The sequence below is a fragment of the Hyperoodon ampullatus genome, assembly GCF_949752795.1.
Source record: "Hyperoodon ampullatus genome assembly, chromosome: 2".
NCBI classification, from domain to species: domain Eukaryota; kingdom Metazoa; phylum Chordata; class Mammalia; order Artiodactyla; family Ziphiidae; genus Hyperoodon; species Hyperoodon ampullatus.
The window spans coordinates 128,633,903-128,653,136 of NC_136915.1; the positions used below are offsets into that span (position 1 = coordinate 128,633,903).

The 19,234-nt window shown below is 38.5% G+C and overlaps 1 protein-coding gene across 1 annotated transcript in view; it reads right to left on the reverse strand.

Annotated features, from left to right (window-relative positions):
* WDR64 (WD repeat domain 64) overlaps positions 1–17,926 on the reverse strand; it is a gene marked incomplete at both ends in the record, with an annotated part of 80,840 nt that extends 62,914 nt beyond the window's left edge. The window contains 3 exon segments of the mRNA XM_079722249.1: positions 8,183–8,313; positions 14,439–14,598; positions 17,906–17,926. Of these exon segments, the coding sequence (XP_079578375.1) occupies positions 8,183–8,313; positions 14,439–14,598; positions 17,906–17,926 (312 nt within the window).
* Positions 17,927–19,234: the final 1,308 nt, after the last annotated feature.

The window sequence follows — 19,234 nt, forward strand, 5'->3', positions numbered from 1 at the left end:
CTTGTTTTTTTACATTTTATACTTTATAAATATAAATGCTTATATTTAAAGTAATTATTGATAGATATGTACTTATTGCCATTTTGTTCATGTTTGGGGGTTGTTTTGTAGGGGTTTTGGTTCCATTCCTTTTTTTTTTTTTTTTTTTTTTGATCTCTTGTGATCTGATGACTTCTTTAACATTATCTTTGAATTACTTTATCTTTTTTGTGCATGTATCTATTATAGATTTTTGGCTTGTGGTTAGCCAAATCACATGAGGTTTATATGTAGCAATCTATATCTATATCCAGATAGCTAGACAGATATGTTATTATTTTAAGTTATTGATCTCTTAAGTTTGAACACATTTTCACAACCCTGCATTTTTACTCCCCCTCCCAAGTTTACTGCTTTTGGCATCCTATTTTACATACTTTTGTTTTGAGTATCACTTAATTACTTATTGTGTATAGAGATGATTTTACTATTTTACTATTTTACTATTTTGTCTTTCTGTTACCTTTATAAGTGGCTGATCTAATACTTTTGACTGCATATTTGCCTTTTCCAATGAGATTTTTTTCCTTTTGTAATTTTCATACTCCTAGTTGTGCCCTTTCCTTTCTACTTAGAGAAGTCCCTTTAATATTCCTTGTAAAGCTAGTTTTGTGTGCTGAAATTGTTTAGCTATTGCTTGTCTTTTTTCTCACCTTCAAAGCTGAATAATAGCCTTGCTGGGTAGAGTATTCTCATTTTTAGGTTTTTCCTTCATCACTTTAAATATGTTGTGCCATTCCCTTCTGGCCTGCAGAGCTTCTGCTGAAAAGTCAGCTGATAGCCTCCTGGGAGTGGCCTTGTGGGTAAGTTGTTGCTTTTCCCTTGATGCTTTTAATATTCTCTCTTAATCTTTAATTTTTGCCATTTTAATTACAGTGTGTTTTGGCGTGGTCCTCTTTGGGTTGATCCTGTTTGGGACTCTCTATGCTTCCTAGACCTGGATGTCTGTTTCCTTCCCCAGGTTAGGAAAAGTTTTCAGCTATTATGTCTTCACATATGTTTTCTGCCCATTTCTCTCTTCTCCTTTTGGGACCCCAATAATACAAATGTTAGAATACTCGATGCCTCAGAAGTCTCTTAAAACTGTTATCATTTTTTTAAATTCTTTTTTCTTTTTTCCTTTCAGCCTTGAATGATTTCTACTACTCTGTCTTCAGTTTGCTGAACATTCCTTTGTATTCATCTACTCTACTGTTGATTCCTTTTAGCGTATTTTTAATTCCAATTGTTGTGTTTTTCATCTCTATTCTGTCCTTTGTATTTTCTAACTCTTTGTTAAACTTCTCACTATGTTCATCCAATGTTCTCCCAAGTTCTTTGATTATCATTGTGATCATTACCTGGAACTTTTTATTGGGTATCTTATATCTACTTCACTTAGTTCTTCTCAGATTTTATCTTGTTCCTTTGTCTGGAACATATTCCTCTGTTGCCTCATTTTGCTCTGTTTTTATTTCTATGTATTTTGTAGGTTGGTTATATTTCCCAGTTTTGGAAAAGTGTACTTATGTAGGAAATATCCTATGAGGACCAATAGCACATTCCTCTATGGTCATCAGAGTATATGATCCAGGGGTACCCTCTATGTGGGTGGCATGGGTCATTCTGTTGTGACAGGCTGTCTACTGTGGCTGGCTCCCAGTGCAGTTGGTTGCCAGGCCCTGCCTTGTGTAGAGGCTGCCAGCTGCTGGTGGGTGGCTGCGTCCTGTCTGGCTGGCTATAAGGACTTAATGGTCCTGGGGTTGATATTCACCTACTTGTGGGTTGGGTTGTGGCTCAGGGGGTCGCAGGCTTGGTGTCTGCCCACTGGTGGGTGAGACTGGACCCTGGGTCTAGTGCTGACCCACCGGTTGACAGAGCTGGGTCCTGGGGTTTCTGGCTGAGAGGCCTGGGGCTCCCAGACTTTGTGTTCACCCACTGGTGGGTGAGGCTGGGTCCGATGGCTGGCTGTGGGGTCCCAGGGGTCCTGGGGTGAATGCTATCCAACTGGTGGGTGAGACCAAGTCTTGGGCCCTCTGGTGGGAAGGACTGAGTCCTGGGGCAGCTGACATCTCAGGGGGTCTTATGGCAGCTGACTTGCTGGTGGGTGGGGCTGGGTCCCTTCCCAGCTAGCTGCTTGGCCTGGAATATCCCAGGACTGGAACCAACCAACTGGTGGACAGGACAGGTCCTGCTGATAAGCTAGAGGAAGGATTCCAAAATGGCACTTGTTAGCACTAGTGTCTTCATTATGGTATGATCTCCCAAAACTGTCTGCTGCCCATGTGTATGTCCCCTCACTGAGTCCCAGCTGCATCCTGCCTCTCTGGGAGGCTCTTCAAAATCAGCAAGTGTTTATGACCCATGCTCTTTTCACATTACTGCTTCTGTCCAGGGTCCCATAGTGTTTGAGGTTTTATGTGTGCCCTTTATGAGTGGACTCTTTATTTCCCACAGTCCTCTGGCTCTCCTGAAAGTAAGCCCCACTGGCATTCAAAGGCAAATATTCTGGGGGCTCATCTTCCTGGTGAAGGACCCCTGGGTGGCGTGTTCACTGTGGGGTTTGGACCCCTTGCTCCTTGGGGAGAACCTCTGCAATTATGATTATTCTCCCATTTCTGGGTCACCTGCCGGGGGTATGGGTCTTGACTATCCCATGACTCCACTCCTCCTATCCATCTTGTTGTTTCTTCTTTATATCTTTAGTTGTAGAAGATTTTTCTGCTACTCTTCAGAAAAAGACATCAGTAGCTGCTCTTTAAATAGTTGTAATTTTGGTATGCACATGGAATGAAGTAAGCTCAGAACCTTCCTACTCTGCTATTTTTGCCAATCCCTGAGGAATTCTATTAAATCTATAAGTTAATTTGCAGGCCATTTTTTCTTTACAAATTGAGTCTCCCAATTATTTTCCAGATTTTCTCTTATTCCTTCAGTAAAATGTCATAACCTTATACATTCCTTAATAGATTTGTCCCATAATATATTCTGCTATTTGTTTCTCTTGCAAATGGAATCCTTTTTTCCTGTTAGCTTTATGTGTGTGTTGTAAGGGTTATTGCTGATGTTTATGAAAGTTACTGATTCTTGCGTGTTTATCTTCATTGAATTCTCTTGAACTTTCCTCTTACTTCTAATAGCTAGCAATGTGATTCTCTTGTATATGCCTGGTAGACATCATACACAAATAATGACAATTTTGTATTTTTTCATAGATTATTACATATCACTTTTTTTTCTTTACTTACAACCTCCAATAAAATGTTGAAGACTAGTGGTGATAATAGGCATCCTTTTCTTGTTCTTGACTTTAATGGGAGTGTTTCTAGTATTTCACTATTAAATATGATCCTTGATTAAATATATTCCTAGTAAGCCTATGGTGAACACATCCTAATGTGACTCCTCAACACACACATACAATAAGCCACACCTCTGTATCATCTCCATCCCTTGAGTATGCATAGAACCTGTGACTTGCTTTCAACCAAAAGAATAAAGCAAATGAAATGGGCTGTTTCTCTCATAATTATATTATTTAAGACTGTCTTCATGGACTATGGAAATAGAGATTCTCCTGCCAGCCTTGAGGAAGCAAAGTTGTGAACTGTCTATGTAGAGGGCTATGTGGCAGAGAACTGCAGACAGCCTCTAGGACATGAGGGCAGCTTCCAGTCTCCAGCTTCAAGCCAATAAAGAGATGAGTCCTTCAGTCATACAAAAACAAGTAACTGAATTCTACCAACTCTCTGAATTAGCTTGGAAACAGATTTTCCTCTAGTCAAGCCTCTAAATGAGAATACCTTGATTGCAGCCTTGTGAGACCCTGAGAAGAGGACCCAATTAAGCTGTGTCCAGACTCCTGATCTATGGCACTTGTGAGATAATAAATGTTTCTTTTTTTTTATTCTCTATTTTTTAAATTGAAGTATAGTTGATTTACAATGTTGTGCTAATTTCTGCTGTACAGAAAAGTGACTCAGTTTTACACATATATACATTTTTTATATTCTTTTCCATTATGTTTTATCTGAGAAGATTGAATGTAGTTCCCTGTGCTATATAGTAGGACCTTGTTGTCCATCTATTCTAAATGTAATAATTTGCATCTACTAACCCCAAACTCCCAGTCCTTCCCTCCCCTCCTCCCTCCCCCTTGGCAACTACAAGTCTGTTCTCTATGTCTGAGAGCCTGTTTCTGTTTTGTAGATAGGTTCATCTGTGCCGTATTTTAGATTCCACATATAAGTGATATTATATGGTATTTGTCTTTCCCTTTCTGAGTTACTTCACTTAGTATGATAATCTCTGTTTGCATTCATGTTGCTGAAAATGGCATTATTTCATTCTTTTTTATGGTTGAGTAGTATTCCATTGTATACATATATACCACATCTTCTTTATCTGTTCATCTGCTGTTGGGCATTTAGGTTGTTTCCATGTCTTGGCTATTGTGAATAGTGCTGCTATGAACATAGGAGTGGGTATAATTTTGTCTGGGTATATGCCCAGGAGTGGGATTTCTGGATCATATGGAAGTTCTATTTTTGGTTTTTTTGAGAAACCTCCATACTGTTTTCCACAGTGGCTACACTAACTTACATTCCTACCAACATTGTAGGAGGGTTCCTTTTTCTCCACACCCTCTCCAACATTTGTTATTTATAGATTTTTTAAATCATGGCCATTCTGACCAGTGTGAGGCGGTATCTTGTAGTTTTGATTTGCATTTCTCTAATAACTAATGATGTTGAGCATCTTTTCATGTGCTTACTGGCCACCTGTATGTCTTCTTTGGAGAAATATCTATTTGTTGTTGTTGAGTTGTATGAACTGTTTGTATATTTTGGAGATTAAGCCCTTGTTGGTTGCATCTTTTGCAAATATTTTCTCCCATTCCATAGGTTGTCTTTTCTTTTTTTTTTTTTTTTATGGTTTCCTTCACTGTGTAAAAGCTTGTAAGTTTGGGGCTTCCCTGGTGGCTCAGTGGTTGAGAGTCCGCCTGCCGATGCAGGGGACACGGGTTTGTGCCCAGGTCCAGGAGGATCCCGCGTGCCATGGAGTGGCTGGGCCTGTGGGCCATGGCCGCTGGGCCTGCGCGTCCGGAGCCTGTGCTCCGCAGCGGGAGAGGCCACAGCAGTGAGAGACCTGCGTACCGCAAAAATAAAAGCTTGTAAGTTTGATTAGGTCCCATTTGTTTACTTTTGTTTTTATTTATATTTCCTTGGGAGATTGACCTAAGAAATTGTTGGTACAATTTATGTCAGAGAATATATTGCCTATCCTCTCTTCTAGGAGTTTTATGGTTTCATGTCTTATGTTTAAGTCTTCAAGCCATAGTTTATTTTTGTGCATGGTATGAGGGTGTGTTCTAACTTTGTTGATTTATATGCAGGTGTCCAACTTTCAAGCACCACTTGCTGAAGAGACTCTCTTTTTCATATTGCACATTCTTGCCTCCTTTGTCAAAGATTAACTGACCATTGGTCTGTGGGTTTATTTCTGGGCTCTCCATTCTGTTCCACTGATCTGTATGTCTGTTTTTGTGCAAATACCACACTGTTTTGATTACTGTAGCTTTGTAGTATTGTCTGAAGTCTGGGAGAGTTATGCCTCCCACACTGTTTTTTTTTTTTTCCCCCCCTCAGGACTGCTTTGGCAATTCTGGGTCTTTTATTATGGTTCCATATAAGGTTTAGTATTATTTGCTCTAGTTCTGTGAAAAATGTTATGGTAATTTGATAGGGATTGCATTAAATCTGTAGACTGCTTTGGGTAGTATTGCCATTTTAACAATATTAATTCTTCCAATCCAAGGGCATGGGATATCTTTCCACTTCTTTGAATCATCTTTAATTTCCTTTATTAATGTTTTATAGTTCTCAGTGTCTTTCACCTGAAAGACTTTCACCAAGTCTTTTACCCCCTTGGACAGGTTTATTCCTAGGTATTTTATTTATTTATTTATTTTTGGGTGCAATTTTAAAAGGTATTTTTTTTTACATTCCCTTTCTGATCTTTCATTGTTAATGTAAAGAGATGCAACCAATTTCTGAATGTTAATCTTGTATCCTGCTACTTTGCTGAATTCATTTATTAAATCTAGTAGTTTTTGTGTGGAGTCCTTAGGGTTTTCTTTATATAGTATCATGTCATCTGCATATAGTAACAATTTTTACCTCCTCTCTTCCAATTTGGATACCTTTCATTTCTTTTTCTTGTCTGATTGCTGTGGCAAGGACTTCCAATACTATGTTGAATGGAAGTGGTGAGAGTGGGCATTCTTGTCTTGTTCCAGATTTTAGCGGGAAGGCTTTCAGCTTTCCACCATTGAGTATTACCGTGGCAGTGGGTTTGTCATAAATGGCTTTTATTATGTTGAGATATGTTTCCTCTATACCCACTTTGGTAAGAATTTCTATCATGAATGGATGTTGAATTCTGTGAAATGATTTACTGAAGTTGCTAAATTTAGATAAAAGGAAATCCTGCTGTTTACAACAACATGGCTGGACCTTGAGGATATTATGCTAAGTGAAATAAGTCAGATGCAGAGAATCAGAGTATGTGATCACCTTGTGCTCAATTCCCTGATTAGCTGATGTCTTGGAATCTCAATTTTCAGTTTTCTGGTTCTAACCAGTCTGAGGGTTGCATGCTGAGGGCATACTGATGCAGGTAACTTCTGGTTAACTTACAGTTAACCTGGTGGGGGTTTTAGTATCTTCAGAACAACTTACTAATGTGCTTCAGACTTATCTTTACCTCTGAAACAGAACTGGGAGTCTTTGTGATTGAGTTATTATGTTTAACTGTTTAAGTGACAGCCATAACTGCTTAAGTTACGGCTACTCTCCTGCCTGTATCTCCTATATTTGTTTCTGCATTCTTTGCTTCCCCAGACATTAACTGCTAAGGGCTATTCTTTGTTCTACATGGAGGGTCTAGGAGGTCATGGTGTATTTCTATAGCTGCTTTTCCCAATCAACAATTAGCAGGGACACAAAAGATTCTGTCACTGGGAAGGTCCCGCAGGGTCTTTCTCAGTTTCAATGTGGGAATTACATGTTCTTCAAAGGCTTAATAGAACATTTTTTGTTTGCAATTTCTTTCCCAAAATTAATTGATGAATTTGTTTGTTTGCTTGGTTTTGGGGATTTGAACTATCATTTATTATTGGTTTATAATTTTATTATATTGGAATTTATTGAAATGTTATTTTTAGCTTTCCCCATGGTCAATTTTGTGATGGCCCTGTATATAGTTGAGATGTATCTTTTCTATATCTTGGATTCAAAGTTCTATTTAAACATAATTACCAGCTCCTTAAATGTGATAGTCAAATCCATTAAATCCTTGCTTTTTCTTTTGCCTACTATATCTACTGATTTTTCAGAGAGAGCCAGATAATTTAAAAGTCATTTTGATTACTCTGTATGCAGTATGCAATTTTTTCAATTGTAAGTTACCTCAAATCCTTTTAGATTTAGAAACAAATCTATAGAATGTAGTCTTCTGTGAGTTTAAATGAGGACTGGAGGCTTTCCCCCCTCCTTTTCCATAGTTCATAGATTACTTTGCAACCAAACATGCTTCTATATGTTCTTCCAACAACATCAGAGTGATATCTAAGGAGTCAATACTGTACCAATCAGAAAATGACTCAGAAAACACTAGTTGGTCAACCTCAGCCTTTTTCTTCTCTTAAAAGTATGGAGGGCTTCCCTGGTGGCGCAGTGGTTGAGAGTCCGCCTGCCGATGAAGGGGACACGGGTTCGTGCCCCGGTCCGGGAGGATCCCACATGCTGCGGAGCTGCTGGGCCCGTGAGCCATGGCCTCTGAGCCTGCGCGTCCGGAGCCTGCGCGTCCGGAGCCTGTGCTCCACAACGGGAGAGACCACAACAGTGCGAGGCCCGCGTACAGCAAAAAAAAAAAAAAAAAAAAAAAAAGAATACCTCATTTAGAATATAATGAAGGTGAAACATCTGTCTGCCTTACTCTCTTTTAATTATGGGCAGTGTCGTGCCTTTATGGGTATAGGCATTTAAATGTGCCACACACACACTGTGGGTTTAACCCCTGTGGGAGCAACACTTTAATTATTTTTGCTGAACAAAGAAAAATAATACCTGGATTTCATATTACAAACATGAAAAATGACTACCTCACACCAGTCTATAGATGCATCAGGGCTGTTGCAGAGTTTCCTGTAAAAGCATTTCACATCTTGATTCTTCACTTCTGGACCAAAGAGTTCCTGTACTGTCACATAAAACTCGTCATAATCAATTGCATCTGCACTGTAACAAATCACAAGAACATTGTCATAAAATTCAAAGAAATATATTGCATTTTTCAGCTGCTTTTTTTCCCATTTTCTAATCTATTTCATTATTTCAACCTATAAAAACCATATTCTTCTAAAGTTTAAAGGTCTTTTCATGGGAACATAACTAGGCTCTTGGCTAGAATATTACTTAGAAGAAAATATTTTACTTTGGTGTTTAGTATCTCCTCCATAGATTTTGTCTCAATTACTTTAGGCATTTTGTTCAGGAATACAAAGATAAGAAAGTGAATTACTTCTTTCCTATTGGGAAAACCTTTTACTAACAGGAGTGTTTGCTAGAGCTAATCTTGGGTGGAAGATAGAAGTGAGCAAAGAGCAATTCTTTTTTTGTTGTTTTTCTTTTTCTTGCCAAAATTTTATTATTTTACTTTTTACGCGATGTCTTTAATTCATCTCAGCATATTTTTACATATGATGTAAAGTGAGGGTGTTTCATTTTGGATTTTCTAAGAAGCAGACCCCAAAACAGACGCAGAATTGCAAGAGATTTATTGGGGGGGAAACTCCTATGAAAAAAGAAGAATGGGAGCAGGAGTAAATGATGAGAGACTTCAGATCATAATAGAGTTCTGATACATATTAAGGGAAAGATAGGTGAATTCATTCAACCCAAGAAAGACAGGTCTCCATACCAGTTTTCAACAGGACGCCCAAAGACCCTGAGGCTTCACTTGCTCCTTACTCCTCTTAGGTCTCAGCAAAGATATTGTTACTGGAAGTGGTGTGGTAAGAACCTACCTGCAGGTTCCTTGGTTCCTAGGATTCTCCTGCCCCTACACCCTTGTAATTCATCATTTTCCACACTTTATCTAGATCCTTTTAATGCAGAGCCTATTCAATAATGTTCTTCATATCTACTGTCATTGTTTGGGTACCTTCCATCTTTCTCTTTACCATTTGAAGTTGTACTGTAATCTTTGAAAGGCTCCAATCTCTTTTGCACTATCTCTTCTAAAATCTTTCCCCTTGAAATAATTTTTATTAATGTCAAATTTCCTAAAGCCTTAGATAATATCCGACTTTACCTGACTTTTTATCACTAGCTGCCATATGCTAGACAGAGTAAAAAAAATCTGGACTCTAGCTTTGTCAATTACTGATTTTTGTGAGTCACACTGGTAACTTAATATCTCTGACTTTCCACTTTCCCATCTGTTATATGGGCAAAATTACAGTCACTACAAAGAACAACTGTTGATTGATTCTTTGACACTGTAAACAGACATGCACACAAACCACACCATTGACTGAATATTGATTTTGACAAATTTTGTGATTCACTGGGGTATAGCTATTGAGTCTCAGGACCAGAAGGAGTTAGACACAAATATGCATTAAGCAACTGTTATGTGTCAGAACTGAGCTAGACAGTGGTCTTAGAATGGAAAACTAGATAGACAAGACCCCTTCCTCTGTAGTTTACATTCTAGTGGGAGAAACAGAAAATCAACAAGTGAACAAAATATTTACAGATTGTGACAGGCAAGACTAATTACTAGAGATAGACGTTGGATTAGTGGTTATCTGTGTAAAAGGGCATGAGAGAACATTCTGGAATGATAGAAATATTCCTGTCTTGATCCGGTTGCTAACTACAGGTATATTAACATATGTCCAAATTTACCGAGTTATACACTTAAGATTACTGCTCTTTCTGTGCTTTACTGTATGTAGGCCATACCTTAGTAACAACGTGAGAATCATTAAGTATAGAGTGAGATAAGTGCTCAGAAGGAAACCAATAGAGAGCTGTGATAGAATTATCTAGTGCTGGTGTGTGGGGGTGGACCTGAGGGAATCCCTTTCTAAGGACAGGTAAAAAAAAATAAGGCTTAGACCTGATAAGCAAAAGGAGTCAGCCATGTGCAAAGGTAGACAAGAGGATTTTAGGCAGAGGCTGACAAACACAAAGACACTGAGGCAGGAAAGAGCTTGGTGCATTCTGGGAAAGTCAGTGACATGAAGTGTAGTGAGGACTGGGGAAAGTACCATGAGGTGAGATCAGAGAGGAAGGAGGGCCAAGCTAGAGTTAGAAGTTTGTATTTTATTCCAAGCATAATGGTGAGCTATCACTAGAGAGTTTGAAAGACACTGGTGGCTGTGAGGATAATAGTGAAAGCTATAAAATCACTGAGGGGCTAGTGCATTTAACCCGGGTTTCAAATGTGGAGGCTTAGGCCCGGATGATACTGAGGGTGATGGTCCATCCTGAGCTGCCATGGAAGTCTCGTTTATGCCTGCTTTCTCAACTTATTATTATTATTATTATTATTAGGCCATGCCCTGCCACATGTGTGATCTTAGTTCCCTAACCAGGGATCAAACCCATGCCCCCTGCATTGGGAGCATGGAGTCTTAACCACTGGACTGCCAGGGAAGTCCCTCAACTTAATTATTAATAACACCCCCTTTCACTCTTGAAAGTGTCATCAACTGGATGATAGTGGTATAGGCATCAAAGAGATAGCACTGATATGGTGAGATATGGTTGGAAGTAGAATTGCAAAGACTTGCTAATAGCTTGGAAGTTGTTGGGGACCAAGTTGTGATTGAAGGACAGGCTGGATTCTATTGTAATGGTTGCCATTCGGAGTGTTTATCCTCCCTCTCTCACAAGGCTATTTGGCAACGTCTGCAGACATTTTTTGATTGTTACAACTAAGGATGGGGGTGCTACTGACATCTGGTGGGTAGTGGCCAGAGATGCCACTAAACATTCTGCAATGCACAGGATAGCCTGCCCCACCCCCGGCCTCACACACATACACATATACAGAACAAAGAATTATCCAGCCCCAAATGTCAATGGTGTCAAGGTTGAGAAACCCTGTTCTAGAATGACACTCAGGTTTCTAATTTCAAAACTCAGCAGGTGTTGGTACTATTTACCAAAACAGGGGCAAATGAATAAGGACCATAATTCTTAGGGAAAATAAACCATTCAATCTTGGTCATATTAAGTTTGATATTCATATGAGAGATCCAAATAGCTTAGCTGTTTTAAATTCATACCAACTAGTACAAGATAGGTGTTTCACTCTAAATGCCACTGGATGAGGGTTATAAGACTTTCGTTTCCTGGGATGATTTTCATTCTATTGGGTAATTGACAAGAAGATTTAAGAACAATATTGTACAGATGAAATCCTGCAATGTACTTGGTATCATTTTTGAGGTAAACAACTGTTCCATTAGAAATGTTCTCTCTAGTTCTTAGATTCCTGCCTACGGTGAGAGGTAGACCCTATTGTCCTGTATTTATAAGGGAATATGAATGTATGCCAGTATTAGCAGTCTGATCAAAATTCAGATTACATTTCTCCCTTCTCAGCCTTTCAGTTTAGTCGCTGTCATAAAGGTAATTTATCTAGCAGTACTTGGTTTTGATCAAATCTAATATATATACATATACATATAAACTATACTATAGTACATTATAGTATAATTATAATATATTATAAAATATATATCTATGCCTATAATATATATATATATATATGTTCTCTCTCTCTAAATATATATATATATATGTATGTGTGTGTGTGTATACAAACATATATACTACAGAAGAAGGAAATTTTCAGTGTGACTTTATAATTGCAAGCTTATAAATGTAAGCAAGATTAACTTGTTAATTTAACACACCTTTAAGGCATACTTCCTGGCTTCAGACTCTGGGCTAACCCTGGGGTTACAAAGCCTTCAAAGCACACACAGTTCAATTCAGGAAAGAAGGGGCAGGTATTTAATACTCACATGTATATAAATTTCTGCAGCTTAAGATTAGCAGGTATAGCCTTGTGATGCCAATAAAGTGCATCAAAAGTTCTAAGGGTGGCTTTGCTTAGGGAAAGTTTGGAAGTTTTTATGAAGAAGTGATATTTGATTTGGGTCTTGAAAAATGAGCAAGAGTTTATAGGCACAAAAATGGGAGGAAATGCACTACACATTGCAGGGATGACACGTGCAAAATCAGAGTCGTTAAGAGTATGCCATGCTTGGAAATGCTGAGAGATTCATGTTAGGGCAGAGGTGCATGAAACGAAGTTCCAGGGGCTGAAGCTGGAAAAGTAGGTTAAGGGATGACTGTGAATAGACCTGGATGCCAAGTTAATGTATATGGAATTTAAGGGTGAACTAATAAGCCAGGAATGTGGCAATTCAAAACAGATTTTTAAAGGAAAATCTCCCTGCAGAAGTATACAGAAAGGAATAACTCTTGGCAAGAAGACCATTATATCAAGAGGCTGCTATAATAACCCAAGAGTGAGATACCATAAAATAGTCAAAATTTATACCAAGACACCTGGCTTAGGAGACTAGGTAGATGATGTCTACGCTAGAAGACAGAGAGACAACACGGGCAAAGCTCAAGAAAAAAAGAGACAAAGAAAGAATTACAAGAGGAAAAAATAAGAAGAAAGTGGTGTGATGAGAGACACTGAAGGAGAACATTTCTAGAAACAGTGGCAGCTAACTGTTAATGTAGTAAAATGGCCAAGTAAGCTGGAAAATATAAACAAGTTATTGAATTTGGCAGGCATATTAGGTGATCGAATACCTAGGTAAAAAAGCATTTTTTCAGCAAAGTGATGAGGGAAGCCAGACTTGAGTTGATTGAAAACAAAGTGGTGACACTATGGGGAAATTTAGTGGAGAAGCAAAGGAAAGACATACAGCTTAAAAGGAAGAGAAAGTCAAGGTCAGGACCATGGTTATAATTTTAGTTTTAGAAGACATAGCCAGTGGAAAAGGAGGTTTTGCAGTTGTTGCAGCAAGGTGATAGCTCTGGAGGGGAGGAGGGATGGAAGAAAGTGGAAGAAAGGACAGGTGCTGCTTCAGGTAAGTTGGAAGTGGAAGAAAAGGAATTTGAGAGAATTCTTGTCTTTTGGCTTTGCTTTCACTTATGATGTTGGAAGCTTGACTGAGCGGAGGTGAGTTCCTGTAGAGGAATCAGAAAAAGTGGCAAGGGTTTGGAAAATCAGTTATACAGAGAGTTAAAACAAACTGACTAGGGAAAAATGAAAGCTTATTGAGTAGTTTAGAAAGCCCAGCTAAAATTCTCTGTCATCTAACAAAAGCATATCTGAAAGGTCTGAATCAGCTGTAACACTTAGGAATTGAACGACTTGAGAGTTGATTTATCCATACCTCTCATTTTTTAACAAATAAAACGGGGATATAGCAATAATAGTAATAGTTGTCTATTAGAATTGTTATGAGAAGTAATTAAATTATATTTATTAAACTGACTTATAAATTCTTAAATACTATTCAAATAATACCATTTTGGGTTTGAACACCCAAAGTCAATATTTTCACTTATTCATGACTATACAACCTGGCATATTAAGAGGCTGGCCATGCTGACCCTTTAGCAGTTATGTGGGCCCTGCTTCTTTCCTCACAACAGCAGGATTTGTTCTGTTAGCCTTTTACTCTGCTGTTAAGCCTTGCTCTTCACTGCTGTCCTCAATGCTCTGAAGCTACACACTACACCACTTCCCTTCAACCTTGACCATGGAGCTGTACTTTCAGTTCTGTGTTGGTACCAGCTGCTAATAATCTTGGCAGACTACTGTTCACCACCTTTCCCTTACCTTCTCATGCTTGAAATTATTCTAGCTTAAAGACGTGGGGAGAGGCCCAGAGAGTGAATCATGGTGAGGTAGGAAACTTTGCCTTACTTATAAAAGTCTTCATGATCTTGTGATATCGTTAAGTAAAGAGATGTCAGGTGGCTCATGTGGCTTGCTAATGGTCATTATGCACTACTGAGAGTCCCAGGGCAATCAGTGAGCCACCAAACGGTAGATCCCACAGAAGAACGCTTAAATGTCATTTAATCCAACCCCCTAATTTTACACTTGAGTCAACTAACATTCAGAAAAATGAAAAGAGCTTCCTCAAGTCCACTTAGCTATTCAAGGACATATTCAGAATGAGGACTTGAGGCCCCCCATTCAATGTCTTTGCTATTAAGCTATGTTGCTTCTCCATGATGGCTTAAAGCTCTTCCCAGGTCTAATCAATGGACCCAACTGGACTGCCCTGTGATCACTGATCTTACCTTCTTTCTGGATAAAAAAGCCAGCTCTTTCATCTCTTTTCTGAGCTGCTATACGTTCAACCAATTTTTCAAACCCTCTCAAGGCTGTCCTGAAATTGCTAATCTGAAGTGCAAGGTTGAAATGTTTTTCTTCCCTGATATCCACAGGGACATAGGGAATCTTTTATTTCTGTCCAGAAAAACAATGTAAATTTGCCAACTTGGAAAACTTTCCAGTTGTTACAATGCCTCCCTGTTACCTCAATTTTTGCCCTAGGTCTCATTCCTTTGATCTTAAAATCCCATACTGTGGGTAGGAATAAGAGTTGCTGCCACTAGGAAGTTAGCAGGGAGAAACACTGACTTTGGTCTAATGCATTTCATATAGGCAAACATTTCAGTAAAAATCCTGACCTCATAATTTTACCAGTGTCCTGCATATGGTCCTCATTGCATCATAATATATCTGTAACATCATCCTTCCTTCATAAGGAGGAGATTGAGATTTCTTTCCCCATAAATTGTGCATGTGTGTGTGAGTGTGTGTGTGTGTGTATACACTGCTTAAGAGGGAAGAAAAATGGGTAAAGATCAAGTAAGGAAACTGGGAGGGATAAGTCAAAGGACAAGGGTTAGGGAGCTCAGAGAAGGCCTCATTAATAGAAAGACATCTGGGCACAGACCAGAGGGAGGTAAGGTAGCAAGCCATGTGGTTAAATGGTAGAAGGGAGTTCCAAGAACAGAAGGCATAAAGTCCTGAGATCAAAGTGTGCTTCACGTATCTGAGAAACAATGAAGAGATCATGTGACAAGGGTGATGTGGGATGGGGAAGAGAGGTGGGGAGATAAGGTCAGAGAGTCAGGGGACGGGGAGCAGATCTGTTGTAAGGACAGTCTATACAGTAATCCCTAATCTACTATTAAGTAGAATACTGATATGATCTGATTCACAATTGAGAAGGATTGTTTTAGCTGCTTTGTGGAGGTAAACTGAAGGAAAGAAAGAGTAGAAGCAGGGAAACAAATTAGGTGGCAATTTCAATAATCCAAGTAAGAGTTAATAGTGGTTTAGATTAGGATATTAGTGATGAAGGTAGGGCTAAGATGTCAGATTGCATGAGGGTAAATATGACAGAATTTGCTGATAGATTAGATGACAGTGGGATAGCAAGAGAAGGATCAGGAATAACTCCAGGGATTCTGGAAGGGTAGAGTAGTTACTCATTTTTGGGGAGCAAGTCAGTGGGAGAAGCAGATTTTGGGGGAAGAATTAAGAGTTCAATTTGGGATGTGTTAAGTTTGAGATGTCTATTAGATAAACAATTGTGGAGATTGTATAGTCGGATATAGAAGTCCAGGGTTCAGGGGAGAGCTTGAGAATCATCAACATTTAGGTGGTATTCAGAACCATTGGACTAGATGAGATCTCCTTGAAGAAGCAAAATAACTGAGAACCAAACCCTGAGCATGCCAGTGTTCAGAGGTCAGAGTGCCCAGAAAGAACCACTGACAGAGACTAAGTAGGAGTGGCCAGTGAGGTAGAAGAGCCAAGAGAAAGGAGTATTTCAGAAACCAAGAGAAGAAAGTGTTTTGAAAAGGAAGGAGGCATTGGAAGGACTATCAGTTTACTCAATAAAGAAATTGCATGGGAAGAAAAAAGAAGGAAGGAGAACCTGCAGGTTAAAAGGAACTTTAAAGATACACCAACTAGTCATAGTATGTGGACTGTATTTAGATCCTGACTCAACAATCAAACTGAAAAGTAATTCCAACATGTCTGAGATAATTGGAAATTAGAACACTGACTAAGATATTTGATGATACTGAGAAGTTACTGTTCATTATTTTAGATGTAATAATTATATATTATATTATATTACTGTTATGTGATATATTTTAGAGTGTGAAATAAAATTCATATTTTATGGCAAGACAATAAAAATTTAACAATAAAATATTTCTCTGCCCTTTGGCCTCCTCTCTGTCCTCTACTGTGCATTGTGTATCTGCATTCTGCATTGACCAAACCTTCCCCATCAGTAGAAATACCTGAAAGAGAAACATTCTCCTAGCACCAAAAAAACAGCTCCTTAAAATATAACATTCCTTTTTCATCTAGTAAGGGGCCACAGTGACACTTAGATCTGAACTGTGTAAACTGTCAATAATATGTCATTTAATGTACAGCCCTCTGTCTCAAAAAACTTCACAAGAACTGTGCCTTGACTTTTAACAGGCAGAAAAGTTCTTGGAGCTTTCTCAGATGCTGTTCCTGGGTTATAATTCTCAAATTTTGCTAAAATTGAAAATTTCCATTTCTTTCATAGATTGACTATTGATTAAATTTCATCGACAAGAGCTACATACTGAAGTATTTATAGATAAGCGTTAAAATACGAAGGAGTGGCAAACTGTGCCAAATACTGATGATAGGCTATATAAGGTGAGGACTGATGATTAACCATTGGAATGTGCATTATGGTGACCTTGAGAAACACTGTCTCAGTGGAATGGTGGATCAAAGAGAGAGTGGGAGGAGGGACAGTGGAAACAGCAAGTATAAATGCATATTATGGCAGTGGCTTTTGGGAACATCTTAGAAGTATAAGCTGGAACAATTCACAATTATTGTGGCCATTTTTAGAGCTACAGGATGCAGTGGTACCTGTATTTTCTCAATTGCAAAAATGACATAACCATCAGTTTAAAGAACTTAAAAGATATCACTCATGTTCCCACCCCTCTTACAAAATTATTGATTTTAGAATATTTCCTTCTAGGCTCAGGCCACATACTTTGATAATTGTATGCAGTTTCAATAGAATCATGCACATTATTTAAATATTAATGTATTCTTTCATAAATCTGTCCCCATGTTTCTAATAACCTTCATAAGTATATATTTTTTCTTTTCCATCTATTTTTCTCAACCAAATATTTAATTATTTTATTAATTGCTTTTTTACATATAAATAATTGTGAAGGTGATTGATATAAAAATTCAGAAGCAAGCACACATCTAGCTGTGTAAGGAAAGAAATAATATTGCCACTCTTAGAGAAAGGCTCTAGTTAAAAAAAATAGTTGGAATGATTTCCCTGAGCTATTTGGCTTCAGCTTCTATGAGTCTTATGAAATCTTGTGTGTGGAAGTCAGTGGCCAAGGCCATGACATAAGGCCCATAGTTAGGTCCTCAGCTGGTCTGTGACATGGCCCAGGCACCAGCTATCTGATAGTAATCCTGCCAGGAGCAATAGGTTGCTCTGCTTTTTCTGCTTCTGAGTTCACCCTAGTCAACTCTAGTTATCAACATAAGTAAGTGAAGGACCCCTCTGGCGTGAAATGAGGATTCTTGACTGGTGCGTGTGGCAGGGCAGGCAGGAGCTTCAACACTGCATGATGTTGGCCAGTCAGGTACTGCTAAGAATCTGGGCCATGTTCACCCAGGTATTTACAGGATAAAAAAATAATACAAGAGCAGAAGATACCTTGATAACTCTCTTCCGCATGTCTGTCTCTTGAGTTACAATGCTACAGTCAAAACCGATGTCGTATATATCAGGGCATAGCTGTCATACTGTTATTTCCCTTTGCCATCACTTTGGAAATTCTCTTATCTTTTCTCTTTTATCCTATATCTTACTTTTCCAGGGTTTATTTCCTCATTTTGGTGGCTTGCATCCAGAAATAGTTGCCTGGAAGATAAATTTTTGATAACTTACCCATCTGAAAATATTCTTAATCCTCTTTTGCATTGAATGATATTTGGGTAGGTATAGAATTCCAGGCTGGAAATTGCTTTATTTCAGTGTTTTGAAGATAATATTCCACTGTCTTTTTGCTTCTGGTGTTGCTATTAGAAGAAGTCTATTTTGATCAGATTTTGTTGCTGATTATAAGCTATTCTGATCTCTGATCCTTTGTACATAACTTGTTTTATTCACAACGCCTCCACCTCAGGAAACCTATAAATGCTCTCTTTGTCCCCATTGTACCAAAATTTCACTATAATGGATACTGCTGTGGAGAATATATGTAGATATAGCTATAGGTATATATAGACATATAGATAGAGATATAGCTAGAGATAGATATACATTAACCCTAACTTCACTAACCAGTTCCTTTAAGAAATTGAATGATTATTCTTCTATAACTCCTTTGTCACCCAAACTCTGCTTTATAGAGCAAGATTATAAATGAGATTCCATTTCTTAAAAAATACTAATTAACTATTTATTTGGCTGCATCAGGTCTTAGTTGCAGTAGGCAGGATTTTTAGTTGCAGCATACAAACTCTTAGTTGCGGTATGTGGGATCTAGTTCCCTGACCAGGGATTGAACCCAGACCCCCTGCATTAGGATTGCAGAGTCTTAGCCACTGGACCACCAGGGAAGTCCCAAGATTCTATTTTAAAACAAATGTATGTATTTGGGGGGAGGGGAATGTGGACAGATACCCAATTTTCATTAAACTGATTCCTACATCTCACACATCTGAAAAGCTGTATGCACAAAGAGAAATTGACATTTAGAACTTGAAGGTATGCCAGATTTTCTTTTTTGAAAAAGTTCAATATCATTCACTAACTTATGTTTCCTAAGGCAAGAAATTGTTCAGATATATTTGGCCAGATTTTCTTCAAGGCTTTTTCTGCTTCTCACTAGGAATCAAAGTTCAGACATGTCAGGGAAGGATGAGTTCCAGCCCTTTGAAGGAGATTACTCAGTTGAGTAAGGGTCGAAGCGTCCTCTTAACTGACATGTGCATGACACAGAAGGCTAAGGGTTATCAGTGATTCCGAGCAAGAGTGGCA